At 39.4% G+C, this 19262-nt stretch overlaps 1 protein-coding gene across 4 annotated transcripts in view; it reads left to right on the top strand.

Moving 5' to 3' along the window:
* Window positions 1-19262, top strand: part of Tc2n (tandem C2 domains, nuclear) — a 133539-nt gene that overhangs the window by 72745 nt on the left and 41532 nt on the right. For 3 of the 4 annotated variants that reach the window (XM_052185236.1, XM_052185235.1, XM_052185237.1), the window contains one exon: window positions 18433-18549. The exons of the other annotated variant lie outside the window; for it this stretch is intronic. In XM_052185236.1, the coding sequence (XP_052041196.1) occupies window positions 18433-18549 (117 nt within the window). The remainder of the gene's footprint in view (window positions 1-18432; window positions 18550-19262) is intronic. 4 annotated transcript variants of the gene reach the window in all.

Raw genomic sequence — 19262 nt, forward strand, 5'->3', positions numbered from 1 at the left:
AGGTCCCATTTGTCAATTCTTGATCTTAAAGCATTGGTGATCTGTTCAGGAACTTTTCCCCTGTGCCCATGTCCTCAAGGGTCTCCCCCAGTTTCTTTTCTATTAGTTTCAGTGTGTCTGGTTTTACATGGAGGTCTTTGATCCACTTGGAGTGAAGTTTAGTACATGGAGATAAGAATGGATCAATTTGCATTCTTGAGAGACTTGAAATTATTGTTATACATGTCTTTCCCTTGTTTAGTTAGATTTATTCCAAGATATTTTATATTATTTGTGGCTATTGTGAAGGAAGTTGTTTCCCTAATTTCTTTCTAAACTTGTTTATCATTTGTTTAAAGGAAGGCTACTGATTTATTTGAGTTAATTTTATATCCAGCCACTTTGCTGAAGTTGTTTATGAGCTGGAGAATTCTCTGGTAGAATTTTTTGGGTCTTTTCTGTATACTATCATATCATCTGCAAATAAGTGATACCTTTATTTCTTTGCCAATTTGTATCCCCTTGTTATCTTTTGTTGTCTTATTGTTCTAGCTAGCAGTTGGGTACTATATTGAATAGATATGGGGAGAGTGGCCATTCTTGTCCCTGATTTCAGTGAGATTGCTTCAAGTATGTCTCCATTTAATTTGATATTGGCCGTTGGTTTGTCGTAAATTGCTTTTATTATATTTAAGTATGGGCCTTGAATTCCTGGTTTCTCCAATACTTTTAACAGGAAGGGGTGTCGTATTTTGTCAAATGCTTTTTCTTCATCTAAGGAGAGTATCATGTGATTTTTTTCTTTGAGCTTGTTTATATATTGGATTATGTTAATTGATTTTCTTATATTAAGCCAACCTTGCATCCCTGGGATGAAGCCTACATGATTGTGGTGAATGATGGTTTTGATGAGTTCTTGCATTTGGTTTGCAAGAATTTTATTGAGTATTTTTGCATGGATATTGATAAGCGAAATTGGTCTCAAGTTCTCTTTTTTTTTGGTTAGGTCCTTGTGTGGTTAAGATTGGTTACAATCAGAGTAATTGTGGCTTCATAGAATGAGTTAGGTAGTGTTCCTTCTCTTTTTATTTTATGCAATAGTTTGTGGAAAATTGATATCAGGTCTTCTTTGAAGGTCTGCTAGAATCCTGCACTAAATCCATCTGGTCCTGGGCTTTTTTTGGTTGGAAGGTTTTTAATGACTTCTTCTATTTCCTTGTGTGATATGGGCCTGTTTAGATAGTTTATCTGATCCTGATTAAACTTGTTATGTGGCATCTGTTTAGAAAAGCATCCATTTCATCTAAATTTTCCAGTTTTGTTGAGTATAGGCTTTTATAGTAGGAATTGATGATTTGTTCACTTTCTTCCATTTTTGTTGTTATGTCACCCTTTTCATTTCTGATTTTGTTAATTTGGATACTGCCTCTCAATACTTTAGTTTGGCTAGGGGTTTATCTATCATGTTGATTCACTCAAAGAACCAGCTTCTGGTTTTGTTCATTCTTTGTATTGTTTTATTTGTTTCTGTTTGTTTGATTTCAGCCCTTAGTTTGACAATTTCCTGCCTTCTACTCCTCTTGGATGAGTTTGCTTCCTTTTGTTCTAGAGCTCTCAGGTGTGCTATTAAGTTGTTAGTGTAAGATCTCTCCAGTTTCTTTATCAGGATACTTAGTGCTATGAACTTTCCTCTTAGCACTGCTTTCATTGTGTCCCATAAGTTTGGGTATGATGTGTCAATGCTTTCATTAAATTCCAGGAAGTCTTTGATTTCTTTATTTCTCCCCTAACCAGGTTATCATTGAGTAAAGAGTTGTTCAGTTTCCACATGTATGTGGGCTTTCTGTAGTTTTTGCTGTTCTTGAAGACCAGACTTAGGCCATGGTGATCTGATAGGATGATGGAATTATTTCAGTCTTCTTGTATTGGTTGAGGGTTGTTTTGTGACAAATTATATGGTTGATATTGGAGAAGATACCATGAGGTGCTAGAAGATGTATTCTTTTGCTTTAGGGTGAAATGTTCTGTAGATATCTGTTAAATCCATTTTGTTCATAACCTCTTAGTTTCACTGTGTCTCTGTTTAGTTTGTGTTTCAATGACCAGTCTATTGGTGAGAGTGGGGTATTGGAGTCCCCCACTATTATTGTGTGGGGTTCAGTGTGTGTTTTGAGCTTTAGTAAAGTTTCTCTCATGAATGTGGGTGCCCTTGCGTTTGTGGCATATATGTTCAGAATTGTGACTTTCTCGTAGTAGATTTTCCCCTTGATTAATATGAAGTGTTCTTCTTCATCATGCTTGATAACTTTTGCTTCTTTCCTGAGACCATTTGCTTGGAGGACCTTTTTTTCATCCTTTTACTTTGAAATAGTGTATAGTGTCTGTCTTCATTAATGAGGTGTGTTTTTTGTAAGCAGCAAAATGCTGGATCTTGTTTTCCTTTTGGCTTTGTTGTGAGATGCTTAATATCTTGCCCTTTCTTTGGTACAGATACCTTCCTTGTGTTGGAGTTTTTCTTCTAGGATTCTCTGTAGGTCTGGATTGGTAGATAGATACTGTTTGAATTTGGTTTTGTCCTGAAATGTTTTGGTTTCTCCATCTATGTTGATTTAGAGTTTTGCTGGGTATAGTAGCCTGTGTTGGCATTTATGTTCTATTAGAGTCAGCATGACCTCTTACCAGGCTCTTTTGGCTTTCATAGTCTCTGTTGAGAAGTCTGGTGTAATTCTGATAGGTCTACCTTTGTATGTTACTTGGTACTTTTTCCTTGCAGCTTGTAATATTCCTTCTTCTGTGCATTTAGTGTTTTGATTATTATATGACAAGTGGATTTTCTTTTTTGGTCCCATTTATTTGGTGTTTCATAGTCTTCTTGTACCTTTATGGCCATCTCTTTCTTTAGGTTGGGGAAGTTTTCTTCTGTGATTTTTTGTTGAAGACATTTTCAGAGCTGGGAATCTTCATTCTCCTCTATTCTGATTATTCTTAGATTTGGTCTTTTCATTGTATCCTGAATTTCCTGGATTTTGGGTTAGGAGGTTTTATGTTTTGAATTTTCTTTGACAGTTGTGTCAATCTCTTCTATGGTATCTTCTACACCTGAGATTCTCTCTTCTATCTCTTGTATTCTCTTGGTGATACTTACATATGTAATTCCTTACCTCATTTTCAGTGGTTGCCTCCATTTATGTTCTTTTTTTATTGATTCTAATTCTACTTTTAGGTATTGAATTGTTTTAATTCCTTTACCTGTTTACCTTTGTTTTCCTGTATTTCTTTCAGTGAGTCATTGATATCCTCCTTAAAGGACTTTATTATCTTCATGAGATAGGATTTTAGCACCTGATTTTCAGGTGTGTTGTATTCAAGAGAACTAGATTCTGATGATGCCCAAATGTTTTGGCTCCTGTTAGTTATGGACTTGTTCTTGCCTTTTGCCATCTGGATATCCCTGATGTTTATTGGTTTGGGTGACTGTCTGGAGTCTGCCTCTTTTGTCCCTGGGTTTCTTTAAGTCTCCTGGTAGGCCTGCAGTAGTAGTTGTAGCTGACCACCTGTGGGGCCTTCCATGTAGGGGCTCTTCGCCGGGGCAGAGAAGCTACTGATCTGTCACCTTGGCTGCAGCAATTCTCCTGGGAGGCCTTCAGACTGTTGTGTCTTCAGTGGAGCAGTCAAGCTGTTGTCTAACTGCTCTGAGTGAAGTGGATCCTCAAGTGCTCTGAGTGCAGTGGTTCCTCTAGCCTGGGTCAGAATTTGGTGTCTTCACTGGAGCAGACCAGCTAAGAATCTGCCCAGGCAGAAAGGACCAGGCAAAAGGGACAGAATGGATAGCAGGGAAGTAGTATTTGGACGGATGGGGGTTTGTAGGTGATGGGTCCTGAGTCCCAGCAGAAGCTCTGGGACTCATGGTGGGGGAGGTTCTTACCACTGGCTCTGAGTACAATGGGTTCTCTTAAGATGGGTAAGGACTTGGTGTCTTCACTGGAGCTGACCAGCTAAGAGTCTGTTCCAGCATAAAAGACTGAGCAGAAGGGGAGTGGTATTCCGAAGGGCAGGGATTTTGGTGGGTGATAGGTTCCCAGTCCATCAGGTTCCCAGCTGCAGTTCTGGGTCTCTGGAGTGGGGAGAGGTCTTACCAACTGCTCTGAGTGCAGCTGTTCCTCTAGGATGGGTCAGGTTGTGGTGTCTTCACTGGAGCATACCAGCTAAAAGGCTAGAACTTAATTCTTTTTATGGAAGAATAGTGATTTTTACAAATATAGCACATGATCACACACACACACACTACTTGTTGTTAGTAGTATTGCAGTAAATATGGATATGCATCTGTCTCTTTGTTCATTTTACCCAGATGTGGGAAGGTTGGACTACATGGCCAATATATTATTAGTAGAATGTTATTTAACTTCGGAATTTCAACAAACAGACTTCATTTAGTTATCACTGAGATCAAAGTTTATGCTATAAAGAAATAGAGAATGTCTTAAAAGATGCTCATGCATTTTATGCAATATTTTAGTAATGTTTACTTTTATTTCATTTTATATATATATATATTATTTTCTATATTCTTTGTTTACATTCCAAATGATTTCCGCTTTCCAAGTTCCCCCCTCCCCATATGTTCCATAAGCCTTCTTCTCCCCACCCATTCTCCAATCACCTCCCTCCTTTTTCTCTGTCCTGGTACTCCCCTACAATGCTAGATCAAGCTTTTCCAGGATCAGAACCCTCTCCTTACTTTTTCATAGAATCATTTGTTATGCTAGTTGTGTCTTGGGTATTAAGAGCTTCTGGACTAATTAATATCCACTTATCAGAGATTGCATTCCATGTGTATTTTTTTTGTAATTGGGTTACCTCACTTAGGATGATATTTTCCAGTTCCAACCATTTGCCTACAAATTTCATGAATTCATTGTTTTTAATTGCTGAGTAGTATTCCATTGTGTAAATATACCACATTTTCTGTATCCATTCCTCCATTGATGGACATCTTGATTCTTTCCAGCTTCTGGATATTATAAATAAGGCTGCTATGAACATAATTGAGCATGTGTCCTTATTACATGCCAGGGAATCCTTTGGGTATATGCCCAGGAGAGGTATAGCAGGGTCCTCCAGAAGTGTCATGTCCAGTTTTCTGAGGAACCGCCAGACTGATTTCCATAGTGGTTATACCATCTTGCAATTTCAGCAGTGAAGGAGTGTTCCTCTTTCTCCACATCCTCACCAACACCTGCTGTCTCCTGAGTTTTTAACCTTAGCCATTCTGACTGGTGTGAGGTGAAATCTTAGGGTTGTTTTGATTTGCATTTTCCTAATGACTAATGATGTTGAGCATTTCTTAAGGTGCTTCTCGGCCATCCGAATTTCTACAGGTGAAAATTCTTTGTTTACATCTGTAACCCATTTTTTAATAGGGTTATTTTGTTTCTTGGGGTCTAACTTCTTGAGTTCTTTGTATATATTGCATATTAGCCCTCTATCAGATGTAGGCTTGGTGAAGATCTTTTCCCAATTTGTTGGTTTCCATTTTGTCCTTTTGACAGTGTCCTTTGCCTTACAGAAACCTTGTAATTTTATGAGGTCCCATTTGTCAATTCTTATTTTTTTTCTTTTTTTTTATTCGATATAATTTATTTACATTTCAAATGATTTCCCCTTTTCTAGCCCCCCACTCCCCGAAAGTCCCTTAAGTCCCCTTCTCTTTCCCTGTCCTCCCACCCACCCTTTCCCACTTCCCTGTTCTGGTTTTGCCGAATACTGTTTCACTGAGTCTCTCCTGAACCAGGGGCCAGTCCTCCTTTCTCCTTGTACCTCATTTGATGTGTGGATTATGTTTTGGGTATTCCAGTTTTCTAGGTTAATAACCACTTATTAGTGACTGCATACCATGATTCACCTTTTGAGTCTGGGTTACCTCACTTAGTATGATGTTCTCTAGCTCCATCCAATTGCCTAAGAATTTCATGAATTCATTGTTTCTAATGGCTGAATAGTACTCCATTGTGTAGATATACCACATTTTTTGTATCCACTCTTCTGTTGAGGGATACCTGGGTTCTTTCCAGCATCTGGCAATTATAAATAGGGCTGCTATGAACATAGTAGAGCATGTATCCTTATTACATGGTGGGGAATCCTCTGGGTATATGCCCAGGAGTGGTATAGCAGGATCTTCTGGAAGTGAGGTGCCCAGTTTTCGGAGGAACCGCCAGACTGATTTCCAGAGTGGTTGTACCAATTTGCAGCCCCACCAGCAGTGGAGGAGTGTTCCTCTTTCTCCACACCCTCTCCAACACCTGCTGTCTCCTGAATTTTTAATCTTAGCCATTCTGACTGGTGTAAGATGAAATCTCAGGGTTGTTTTGATTTGCATTTCCCTAATGACTAATGAAGTTGAGCATTTTTGAAGATGCTTCTCCGCCATCCGAAGTTCTTCTGGTGTGAATTCTTTGTTTAACTCTGTACCCCATTTTTTAATAGGGTTGTTCGGTTTTCTGGAGTCTAACTTCTTGAGTTCTTTATATATATTGGATATTAGCCCTCTATCTGATGTAGGATTGGTGAAGATCTTTTCCCAATTTGTTGGTTGCCGATTTGTCCTCTTGATGGTGTCCTTTGCCTTACAGAAACTTTGTAATTTTATGAGGTCCCATTTGTCAATTCTTGCTCTTAGAGCATACGCTATTGGTGTTCTGTTCAGAAACTTTCTCCCTGTACCGATGTCCTCAAGGGTCTTCCCCAGTTTCTTTTCTATTAGCTTCAGAGTGTCTGGCTTTATGTGGAGGTCCTTGATCCATTTGGATTTGAGCTTAGTACAAGGAGACAAGGATGGATCAATTCGCATTCTTCTGCATGCTGCCCTCCAGTTGAACCAGCACCATTTGTTGAAAAGGCTATCTTTTTTCCATTGGATGTTTTCAGCCTCTTTGTCGAGGATCAAGTGGCCATAGGTGTGTGGGTTCATTTCTGGATCTTCAATCCTGTTCCATTGATCCTCCTGCCTGTCACTGTACCAATACCATGCAGTTTTTAACACTATTGCTCTGTAGTATTGCTTGAGGTCAGGGATACTGATTCCCCCAGATTTTCTTTTGTTGCTGAGAATAGTTTTAGCTATCCTGGGTTTTTTGTTGTTCCAGATGAATTTGATAATTGCTCTTTCTAACTCTGTGAAGAATTGAGTTGGGATTTTGATGGGTATTGCATTGAATCTGTATATTGCTTTTGGCAAAATGGCCATTTTAACTATATTGATTCTACCGATCCATGAGCATGGGAGGTTTCCCCATTTTTTGAGGTCTTCTTCCATTTCCTTCTTCAGAGTCTTGAAGTTCTTGTCATACAGATCTTTCACATGTTTGGTAAGAGTCACCCCAAGATACTTTATATTGTTTGTGGCTATTGTGAAGGGGGTCATTTCCCTAATTTCTTTCTCAGCCTGCTTATCCTTTGAGTATAGGAAGGCCACTGATTTGCTTGTGTTGATTTTATAACCTGCCACTTTGCTGAAGTTGTTTATCAGCTGTAGGAGTTCTCTAGTGGAGTTCTTTGGGTCACTTAGGTAGACTATCATGTCGTCTGCAAATAATGAAAGTTTGACTTCTTCCTTTCCAATTTGTATCCCTTTGACCTCCTTATGTTGTCAAATTGCCCGAGCTAGTACCTCAAGTACAATATTGAAAAGATAAGGAGAAAGGGGGCAGCCTTGTCTGGTCCCTGATTTCAGTGGGATTGCTTCAAGTTTCTCTCCATTTAGTTTGATGCTGGCTACCGGTTTGCAGTATATTGCTTTTACTAGGTATGGGCCTTGAATTCCTGTTCTCTCCAAGACTTTAAGCATGAAAGGATGCTGAATTTTGTCAAATGCTTTTTCAGCATCCAATGAAATGACCATGTGGTTTTGTTCTTTTAGTTTGTTTATGTAGTGGATTGCATTGATGTATTTCCGTATATTGAACCAACCCTGCATTCCCGGGATAAAGCCTACTTGATCATGGTGGATGATCGTTTTGATGTGTTCTTGGATTCGGTTGGCAAGAATTTTATTGAGTATTTTTGCATCGATGTTCATAAGGGAAATTGGTCTGAAGTTCTCTTTCTTTGTTGGATCTTTGTGTGGATTTGGTATCAGCATAATTGTGGCTTCATAGAAGGAATTGGGTAGTTTTCCTTCTGTTTCTATTTTGTGGAACAGTTTGGAGAGTATTGGTGTTAACTCTTCTTTGAAGGTCTGATAGAATTCTGCACTGAAACCATCTGGTCCTGTGCTTTTTTTGGTTGGAAGACTTTCTATGACTCCTTCTATTTCTTTAGACATTATGGGACTGTTTAGATGGTCTAGTTGGTCCTGATTTAATTTTGGTATTTGGTATCTGTCAAGGAAATTGTCCATTTCCTCCAGATTCTCCAGTTGTGTTGAGTACAGGCTCTTGTAGTAGGATCTGATGATTTTTTTGGATTTCCTCAGTTTCCGTTGTTATATCTCCCTTTTCATTTCTAAGTTTGTTAATTTGGATACTTTCTCTGTGCCCTTTGGTCAGTCTGGCTAAGGGTTTATCTATCTTGTTGATTTTCTCAAAGTACCAGCTCCTGGTTTTGTTGATTTTTTGTATGGTTCTCTTTGTTTCTACTTGATTGATTTCGGCCCTGAGTTTGATGATTTCCTGCCTTCTACTCCTCCTGGGTGAAATAGCTTCTTTTTGTTCCAGGGCTTTCAGGTGTGTCATTAAGCTGGTACTGTGTGCTCTCTCCATTTTCTTTTTGGAGGCACTCAGGGCTATGAGTTTTCCTCTTAGCACTGCTTTCGTTGTGTCCCATAGATTTGGGTATGTTGTGTTTTCATTTTCATTGTGTTCTAAAAAGTCTTTAATTTCTTTCTTTATTTCTTCCTTGACCAAGGTATCATTGAGTAGAATATTGTTCAGTTTCCACGTGTATGTGGGTTTTCTGTTGTTTTTGTTGCTATTGAAGATCACTTTTACTCCATAGTGATCTGATAGGAGGCATGGGATTAGTTTGATCTTCTTATATTTGTTGAGGTCTGCCTTGTGTCCAATTATATGGTCGATTTTGGAGAAGGTACCATGAGGTGCTGAGAAAAAGGTATATTCTTTTGCTTTAGGGTGAAATGTTCTATAAATATCAGTCAAATCCAATTGATCCAAAGCTTCAATTAGTTTTACTGTGTCCCTGCTTAGTTTCTGTTTTCCCGATCTGTCCATTGAGGAAAGTGGAGTGTTGAAGTCCCCCACAATTATTGTGTTAGGTGCAATGTGTGCTTTGAGCTTTAGTAAGGTTTCTTTTACGAATGAGGGTGCCCTTGCATTTGGCGCATAGATGTTCAGAATTTGAAGTTCTTCTTGGTGGATTTTTCCTTTGACCAGCAAGAAATGTCCTTCTGTGTCTCTTTTGATGACTTTAGGTTGAAAGTCAATTTTATCTGATATTAGAATGGCTACTCCTGCTCGTTTCCTGTGACCATTGGCTTGTAAGATTGTCTTCCAGCCTTTTACTCTGAGGTAGTTTTTATCTTTGACACTGAGGTGTGTCTCCTGTATACAGCAAATTGTAGGGTCCTGTTGCCTTATCCAGTCTGTTAGTCTATGCCTTTTTATTGGGGAATTGAGACCATTAATGTTAAGAGATATTAGGGAATATTGATTATTACTTCCTGTCATTTTTGATGTTCTTTTTATATTTGAGTGGTTATCTTCTTTTGGGTTTGATGAAGGAAGGTAACTATCTTGCTTTTTCCAGTGTGTAGTTTCCCTCCTTGTATTGGAGTTTTCCTCCTATTATTCTTTGCAGAGCTGGGTTTGTGGAAAGATATTGTGTGAATTTGGTTTTGTCATGGAATATCTTGGTTTCTCCATCTATGGTGAATGAGAGTTTTGCTGGGTATAGTAGTCTTGGCTGACATTTGTGTTCTCTTAGAGTCTGCATGAGATCTGCCCAGGATCTTCTAGCTTTCATGGTCTCTGGTGAGAAGTCTGGTGTGATTCTGATAGGTCTTCCTTTATATGTTACTTGGCCTTTCTCTCTTACTGCCTTTAATATTCTTTCTTTGTTTAGAGCATTTGGGATTTTGATTATTATGTGACGGGAGGTATTTCTGCTCAGGTCCAGTCTGTTTGGAGTTCTGTAGGCTTCTTGTATATTCATAGGCATCTCTCTCTTTAAGTTAGGAAAGTTTTCTTCCATAATTTTGTTGAAGATATTTGCTGGCCCTTTCTGTTGTAAATCTTCACTCTCATCTATACCTATAATCCTTAGGTTTGGTCTTCTCATTGTATCCTGGATTTCCTGGATGTTCTGGGATACAATCTTTTTGCATTTTGCATTTTCTTTGACAGTTGAGTCAATGGTTTCTATAGTATCTTCGGCATCTGAGATTCTTTCTTCCATCTCTTGTATTCTGTTGTTTATATTTGCATCTATGGCCCCTGATTTTTTCTCAAGGTTTTCTATCTCCAAAGTTGTCTCCCTTTGTGATTTCTTAGTTGTTTCTACTTCTGTTTTTAGGTCCAGGATGGTTTTGCTCATTTCTATCATTTGTTTGTCTGTGTTTTCCTGTAATTCTTTAAGAGATTTTTGTGTTTCCTCTTTCATGACTTCTGCCTGTTGACTCAAGTTCTCCTGCATTTCTTTAAGTTTTTTTTGCCTTTCTTCTTTATTGGCTTCTATCTCTTGGGCCTTATTCTCCTGCATTTCTTTAAGTGTTTTTTGTGTTTCCATTAAATGGGTTTCTAGCTTATTCATGTTCCCCTGTATTGCTTTAAGAGATTCATTCATGTCCTTTTTGTGTTCTTCTAGCAGCATCATGAACAGTGATTTTAAATCCAAATCTTGTTTCTCTGGTGTGTTGGCATAACCAGGACTTGCTGATGTTGGAGAGTTTGGTTCAGATGCTGCCATATTGCCTAGATTTCTGTTAGTAGCGTTCCTGCGTTTGCCCTTTGCCATCTTGTTCTCTGGAGCTAATTGGTCTTGTCTCCGGCTGGTGTTACAGCCTCCTGAGAGGCTCTAGGGCTATTTCTGCAACACTGGAGGGCAGGGTTTTCCCTTTTGCAGATTGCTGATGTGCTTTCCTACTCTTGGGTGCCCTTGCAGCCCTAGTGTTCTTTGCCCCAGATTGTGTCTGTGAGCCAGAAGGTGCCCGTTTGCTCCTTCAGGGAGCGCTGAGGCTGTATGCTGCAGGGACCTTTTCTGTGTGCTGATCTCTCTGCTGGGCAGCAGAACTCCCAACCGGGTTGGTGCACACAAGGCTAGCCTAGCTGCTCAGGCCCTGAGTCTAGGCAAAAGCCTGGCAGGCCAATGTCAGAGCAAAGTTCCCCTCAGCTGTGAGTGTTAATTGGGTCTGTCAGGTGGCTAGGATGGTGGTGTGGGCGCACTCCCTGAGAGTGCTGGGAGAGTCTGCTGGGCTAACGACCTCCTGGCCGGGTCAGCACACAGATGGTCCACCGAGCAGCCCAGGGCCTGGGGCCAGTCCAGGGCCTGACCGTCTGAGACCCCTGCTATGTCCGCCTCGGGCTATGCCTGTTAGCTGGTTTGGTTTTGTCTGCTAGTCTCTCTGGCTTCCAGTAGGCAAAATGGCGGCGGAGTGCGCCGGCCCGGGGCAAACAAGCTCCTGGCCGGGTCGGCACACAGATGGCCCACCGAGCAGTCCAGGGCCTGGGGGCAGTCCAGGGCCTGATCGTCTGAGACCCCTGCTATGTCCGCCTTGGGCTATGCCTGTTAGCCGGTTTGGTTTTGCCTGCTAGGTCTCTCTGGCTTCCCTTAGGCAAAATGGCGGTGGTGCGCGCGCTGGCCCGAGGGAAAAAAACCTTCTGGCCGGGTTTGCACCCCGGTGGCCCCCCGATCAGCCCAGGGCTTCGGTGCAAGCCAACGCCCGTGGGGCTTAGATCCCCCGCCATGTTGGTCTCGGGTTATATTTGCGTACCTCAGTCTGATTTCTCTGGCGACCGAGAACCAATATGGAGGAGGCCTCGTAACTGACTGGCGGGAGGCAGAGTTCTGATGACCATTTGTCAATTCTTGATCTTAGAGCATAAGCTGTCGGTTTTCTGTTCAGGAACTTTCCCCCTGTGCCCATGTCCTCAAGGGTTTTCCCCAGTTTCATTTCTATTAGTTTCAGTGTGTCTGGTTTTACGTGGAGGTCCTTGATCCACTTGGAATTGAGCTTAGTGGAAGGAGATAAGAATGGATCAATTCCCATTCTTCTGCATGCTGACCTCCAGTTGAACCAGCACCATTTGTTGAAAAGGCTATCTTTTCCCCACTTTTTTCCAGCTATGTTTTCAGCTCCTTTGTCGAAGATCAAGTGATCATAGGTGTGTGGATTCGTTTCTGGGTCTTCAATTCTATTCCATTGGTCCACTTGTCTGTCACTGTGCCAATACCATGCAGTTTTTAACACTATTGCTCTGTAGTATTGCTTGAGGTCTGGGATTCTGAATCCCCCAGAATTTTTGTTGTTGAGAATAGTTTTACCTATCCTGGGTTTTTTGTTATTCCAGATGAATTTGAGAATTGCTTTTTCTAACTCTGTGAAGAATTGAGTTGGGATTTTGATGGGGATTGCGTTGAATCTGTAGATTGCTTTTGGCAAGATGGCCATTTTAACTATATTAATCCTGCCAATCCACGAGCATGGAAGGTTTTTCCATTTTCTGAGGTCTTCAATTTCCTTCTTCAGAGATCTGAAGTTGTTGTCATATAGATCTTTCACTTGTTTGGTTAGAGTCACAGCAAGATACTTTATATTGTTTGTGGCTATTGTGAAGGGTGTCATTTCCCTAACTTCTTTCTCAGCCTGCTTATCCTTTGAGTATAGGAAGGCAACTGATTTCCTTGAGTTGATTTTATAACCAGCCACTTTGCTGAAGTTGTTTATCAGCTGTAGGAGTTCTCTGGTAGAGTTTTTTAGGTTACTTAAGTATACTATCATATCATCTGCAAATAGTGATAATTTTACTTCTTCCTTTCCAATTTGTATCCCTTTGACCTCCTTATGTTGTCTAATTGCTCTAGCTAGAACTTCAAGTACTATATTGAACAGATATGGAAAGAGAGGGCAGCAGCCTTGTCTAGTCCCTGATTTTAGTGGGATTGCTTCAAGTTTCTCTCCATTTGGTTTGATGTTGGCTACCGGTTTGCTGTATATTGCTTTAATGATGTTTAGGTATGGGCCCTGAATTCCTGTTCTTTCTAAGACCTTTAGCATGAAAGGTGATTTAGATGAAAGGATGCTGAATTTTGTCAAATGCTTTTTCAGCATTTAATGGAATGATCATATGTTTTTTTTCTTTGAGTTTGTTTATGTAGTAGATTGCATTGATGGATTTCCTTATATGGAACCATCCCTGCATCCCTGGGATGAAGCCTACTTGATCATGGTGGATGATCGTTTTGATGTGTTGTTCTTGGATTAGGTTGGCAAGAATTTTATTAAGTATTTTTGCACCCATATTCACAAGGGAAATTGGCCTGAAGTTCTCTTTCTTTTTTGGATCTTTGTGTGGTTTTGGTATCAGCATAATTGTGGCTTTGTAGAATGAGTTGGGTATGGTTTCTTCTGTTTCTATTTTGTGGAATAGTTTGAAGTGTATTGGTGTTAGGTCTTTTTTGCAGGTCTGATAGAATTCTGCACTGAAGCCAACAGGTCCTGTGCTTTTTTTGTTTGGGAGACTTTCTATGACCCCTTTTATTTCTTTAGGGGTTATGGGACTTCTTAGATGATCTATTTTATCCCGATTTAATTTTGGAGTTTGATATCTGTCTAGGAAACTGTCCATTTCCTCCAGATTCTCAAGTTGTGTTGAGTATAGGCTTTTGTAGTAGGATCTGATGATTTTTGAATATCCTCAGTTTCTGTTGTTATATCTCCCTTTTCATTTCTAATTTTGTTAATCTGGATACTGTCTCTGTGCCCTTTGGTTTTTCTGGCTAAGGGTTTATCTATCTTGTTGATTTTCTTAAAGAACCAGCTCCTGGTTTTGTTGATTCTTTGTATGGTTCTCTTAGTTTCTACTTGATTGATTTCAGCCCTGAGTTTGATGATTTCCTGCCTTCTACTCCTCCTGGGTGAATTAGCTTCTTTTTGTTCCAGGACTTTCAGGTGTGCTGTTTAGCTGCTAGTGTATGCTCTCTGCATTTTCTTTTTGGAGGCACTCAGGACTATGAGTTTTCCTCTTAGCACTGCTTCCATTGTGTCCCATAGATTTGTGTATGATGTGTCTTCATTTTCATTAAATTCTAAAAAGTCTTTGATTTCTTTATTTCTTTTTTGACCAAGGTATCACTGAGTAGAGTATTGTTCAGTTTCCATGTGTATGTGGGCTTTCTGTTGTTTTTGTTGCTATCAAAGACTACTTTTACTCCATAGTGATCTGATAGGAGGCATGGGATTATTTCAATCTTCTTATATTTGTTGAGGTCTGCCTTGTGACCAATTATATGATCGATTTTGGAGAAGGTACCATGAGGTGCTAAGAAAAGGGTGTATATATATTTTGCTTTTGTATGAAATGTTCTATATATATATATCTGTTAAATCTAATTGGTCCAAAGCTTCAATTAGTTTCACTGTGTCCCTGTTCAGTTTTTGTTTCCCTGATCAGTCCATTGAGGAAAGTGCAGTGTTGAAGTCACCCACAATTATTGTGTTAAGTGCAATGTGTGCTTTGAGCTTTAGCAAAGTTTCTTTTATGAATGAGGGTGTCCTTGCACTTGGAGCATAGATGTTCAGGATTGAGAGTTCTTCTTGGTGTATTTTTCCTTTGACCAGCAAGAAGTGTCCCTCAGTGTCTCTTTTGATCACTTTAGGTTGAAAATCAATTTTATCTCATATTAGAATGGCTACTCCGGCTTGTTTCCTGAGACCATTTGCCTGTAAAATTTTCTTCCCAGCCTTTTACTCTAAAGTAGTGTTTGTCTTTAATACTGAGGTGTGTTTCCTGTATGCAGCAAAATGGAGGGTCCTATTTCTTTATCCAGTCTTTTAGTCTATGTCTTTTTATTGGGGAATTGAGTCTATTGATGTTAAGAGATATTAAGGAATAGTGATTGTTACTTCCTGTCATTTTTGATGTTATTTTTTAAATTTGATTGGTTAACTTCTTTTGGGTTTGATGAGAGGTTACTATCTTGCTTTTTCCAGGATGAAGTTTCCCTCCTTGTATTGGTGTTTTCTTCCTATTATCCTTTGTAGGCCTGGATTTGTGGAAAGATATTGGGTAAACTTCGTTTTGTCATGGAATATCTTGCTTTCTCCATCTATGTTGATTGAGAGTTTTGCTGAGTATAGTAGTTTTGGCTGGCATTTGTGTTCTCTTAGAATCTGCATGAGATCTGCTCAGGATCTTCTAGCTTTCCTAGTCTCTGGTGAGTAGTCTGGTGTGATTCTGATAGGTCTTCCTTTATATGTTACTTGGCCTTTTTCTCTTACTGCCTTTAATATTCTTTCTTTGTTTAATATATTTGGGGTTTTGATTACTATGTGATGGGAGGTATTTCTGTTCTGGTCCAGTCTGTTTGGAGTTCTGTAGGCTTCTAGTATATTCATGGGCATCTCTCTCTTTAGGTTAGGGAAGTTTCTTCCATAATTTTATTGAAGATATTTGCTGGCCCTTTAAGTTGTAAATCTCCACTCTCATCTATACTTTTATTTTAAAAATCCTCTTAATACTGAGGTACAAAAGCTTTACTGGTAGAATGTTCCAATTTGTATTTTCTCTCTCTCTCTCTCTCTCTCTCTCTTTCTGTGTACACACACACACACACACACACACACAAAATTTATAGTTCATTCAATACATATATGTTTGTATGTAGATGTATATTGACCTAACTATTACAATTAAAGAATTTAGTAAAAAAAAAAAAAAAGTTCAGAATCTTCATCCATCTTTGAGATCCTATCTCATCCCAGTCAGAATGGCTATCATCAAAAGAGAAATGACAACAAATTTTGGTGAAGGTGTTAGGGAAAAGGAACTCTTTGTGGGAGTGTAAATTGGTGTAACTGCTATGGAAATCACTGTGAAAATGTCTAAATAACAAAACAAAACAAAAACCCAGATGCCAAAACCAAAAAAATGAACAAACAAACTGTTATGCCCAGTTCTTGTGAACCCCAGAAGAACAACAGGAAATGCAAGTCTGATGTAATAATAATGAGAACCTTCATTTAATAGTCAGACCCAGAGCTTGCAAGCCTTTCCCATTGTGCAGGGTACGAATGTGATGGCTGTGTCCAGGGGCTTGGAGTTTTTGTACATGCACATGCAAGGATATCTGGACTTTGTTGTTATGTGACTGGGAAGATGACAAGGGGAAGCCATGCTTCAAACCTAACAACATTTGTTCAGACAGAGGGGCGGACCTGTGCAGCTGGGAGGGGGACCCTTTAGACCTGGGTGTTATGGGAAATATTAAAAAAGAATGGCAAGTTCCTGCACTATACCTTGCTACTTTCAGCCCAGCAGTCTGGCCAGCCTGTTCTTATCTTGTGGAGACTGTGGCCAGGGGCTTCCCCAAATGTCTCCACCTAGCTCACTAGGTGCCCACTGGTGGGTTGCTACCATGCCAGCCCCAATGCACAAAAACCCCATGGCCTTTGTGGTACACATCTGGAAAACCCATACTTTGCCCTTGTACCTTTCTTTTTTAAACCCAGGTGAACTGCCACGTGAAGGAAAATGCCACACAGACTTAGTTCAGAAACAATGGTAATTCAATTGCTGGGTGCAACAACTAAAATCCTAATCTGTAAGCCTTATTAAATCTAAATTCTCTGGTAACAAATCCTGATGGGATTCCTCATAATTACATCTTGTCCTCATGCTCTACCCATCCAAAAAGGACCTAACTCTCTCCTGCTTTCTCTCTTCCTCTGTCCAACCCAGAAGTCCCACCTACTCGCCCAGTCATTGGCTCCTTTATTTATTAGGGGATTGGTTCACAAGAAGTCACATGAGTATGACTCACTCATTGTCTGCAGCCCCTCCTAGGAGAGCAGAATTAGCATCAACATACAAACAGCGCCAGGCCCATTCATAACACCTGGGAAGTAACTTTATGGGGCTATCTGGAACTAGTGTATTTTTACAAACTGGTCACGGCTGTCTGGGAGCACTTAACTGCCCTTCCCTCATGGTCCAAGAGTGGGCCACTTACCATTTCAAGGATGTTTGGTCCTTGTTCCCTTCAAGGACAGGAGCCATCTGCACTGGAGAAATGTTGATTATCAAGGAGAGTGTCAGCCTCAGTGACACAGAGGCAGTGGTAAGTTGCCTTTTGTCTGTTCCTAAGGCTGGTATCTGCTGCCTACCCCGAGGAGGTCATTAGTGGGAAAGAATTGCTGCCATGAAAAGGGGAATTACAATATTCTGGTGCCAGGCTGGGCCCTCTCCAAAAGGCCTGAGGCATCTATGCTGGGAAAAGGAGGGAAGGGGAGCTCTAAGTGTACAAGCAGTGGCAAAGTGCAAAGGTAGGTTTCTTGCATCTCTTCTTCTTCTTCATCTGCTTCTTCCACAAACAAAAGTGGAAACAACCCCCTCCAAAATCTAAAAATAACACTACTATAGGACTCTATGCCTAAGCATATACCCAAACGTGTAAAAATCTTATTATATATATACTTGCACATTCAGGTTTTGTGGTTTACTATTTATAATAGAACGGAAATTAAATCAGCCTAGATGTCCATCAACATGAATTGATAATAAAAATGTGGTACATATACACAATAGAATTTTATTTAGCTATATAAATTAAATTGTGAGTATTTCAGGAAATTGAATATATCTGGAAATTAACAAGTGAGATAAATAAGACTCACAAGAATATTACATGTTCTCTTTCACATATTCGCCTGCTTTTAATTTTTGTATTTGTACTTATATGTACATAAGTCAGGAAATTAGAGGAACATGAGGGGATGGACTTTGCCTATTCTTTTTTCATTATTCGCTATGGAAAAGAGTTTTTAAGGAAGAGGTTAGGGAAGATAATGGAATACTTGTTACTTGAAAGCTAGAAGAGGACAATTGGGAACAAGTGAGAGGCACAGCAAGGAGAGGAGTAGAGGAAGAGTGATTAACAAAGACAAAATGTGTACAAAAATGTCATGAAGAAAAATGTCAAAATGTTAATGTGGATGAAGTGTGAAATCTCAGTATTCTAAAATTTATTAAAAAATTTTAACTAAAAATAATTAACTCAGTAGGGCATGGTGGTTCATACCTCTAATCCCAGCACTCTGGAGGCAGAGGCAGGTGGGTCTCTGAGGCCAGCCTGGTATATATTGTGAGTCCCAAAACAACCAGGGCTATGTAAAGAGACCTTGCCTCAGAAAAGTTATCAACTCAATAAATATATCATATATTTGTGTTGTCAGAGTCCTTTGTAAAAACTTAACTTATGCTTTCTTTTTTTTTTTTTAAGTGCAGAGATATAAGTTGGCCCTCTAGTTGTGGAGATACTCCCACAATTTCTATAAAAGGAATTTTAACATTGTCCAAACCAGTACATTTCAAATCTTCAGCCAAAGAAGGTTCCAATGTAAGTGGCTCTTTGTGTTTGAATTTTTCACTCTTCTCTTCTTTGTTACTTTTATTTATGTGAAATATTAGAATACGAAAGGGTTTTAATTTGGACAAGCTAAAATGACACAATTTTGCTTTTAAAAGATATCTTAAAATCACGAGTATTCGTTATTTTATTGTTTGATAGATGAATTAAAAAAACCTTAATTACCAGAATATGTAGATTAGCAATAAGTAAGAAACTTCTTTACTGTACTTGCTCCCAACAACTTTTTGACTTTGAAAAGTCATTACAAAATTGTAGTCGATCTCAAAAAATAAAAAAAATAAAATAAAAAAAATTGTAGTTGATCTCTTTCTCAAAATCTTCCAATTACAACTAGAAGGTTTATTACCTTGAGTTTTGTTTTATAGATTGTTTTCATACTAATTTAAAGATATGCCCATTATTGTCATTTGATACATTTAAAAGCTGTTTTTACATACAAATGAAATATTTGAAAGCCTTTATATTTAAGTGTGTGTGTGTGCGTGCACATTGAAGCCAGAGGATTGCATCTCCTCAAGCTGGAATTAACAGGTGATACAAGCCACCTGAAGTAGATGCTGAGACTTGAACTCAGGTCCACTCTAACACAGTATTCATTCTTTATTACACACACACACACACACACACGCACACGCACACGCACACGCACACACACACACACACACCATCTCCTACAGAGG

The sequence above is a fragment of the Apodemus sylvaticus genome, chromosome 6 (genome assembly GCF_947179515.1).
Source record: "Apodemus sylvaticus chromosome 6, mApoSyl1.1, whole genome shotgun sequence".
NCBI lineage: Eukaryota > Metazoa > Chordata > Mammalia > Rodentia > Muridae > Apodemus > Apodemus sylvaticus.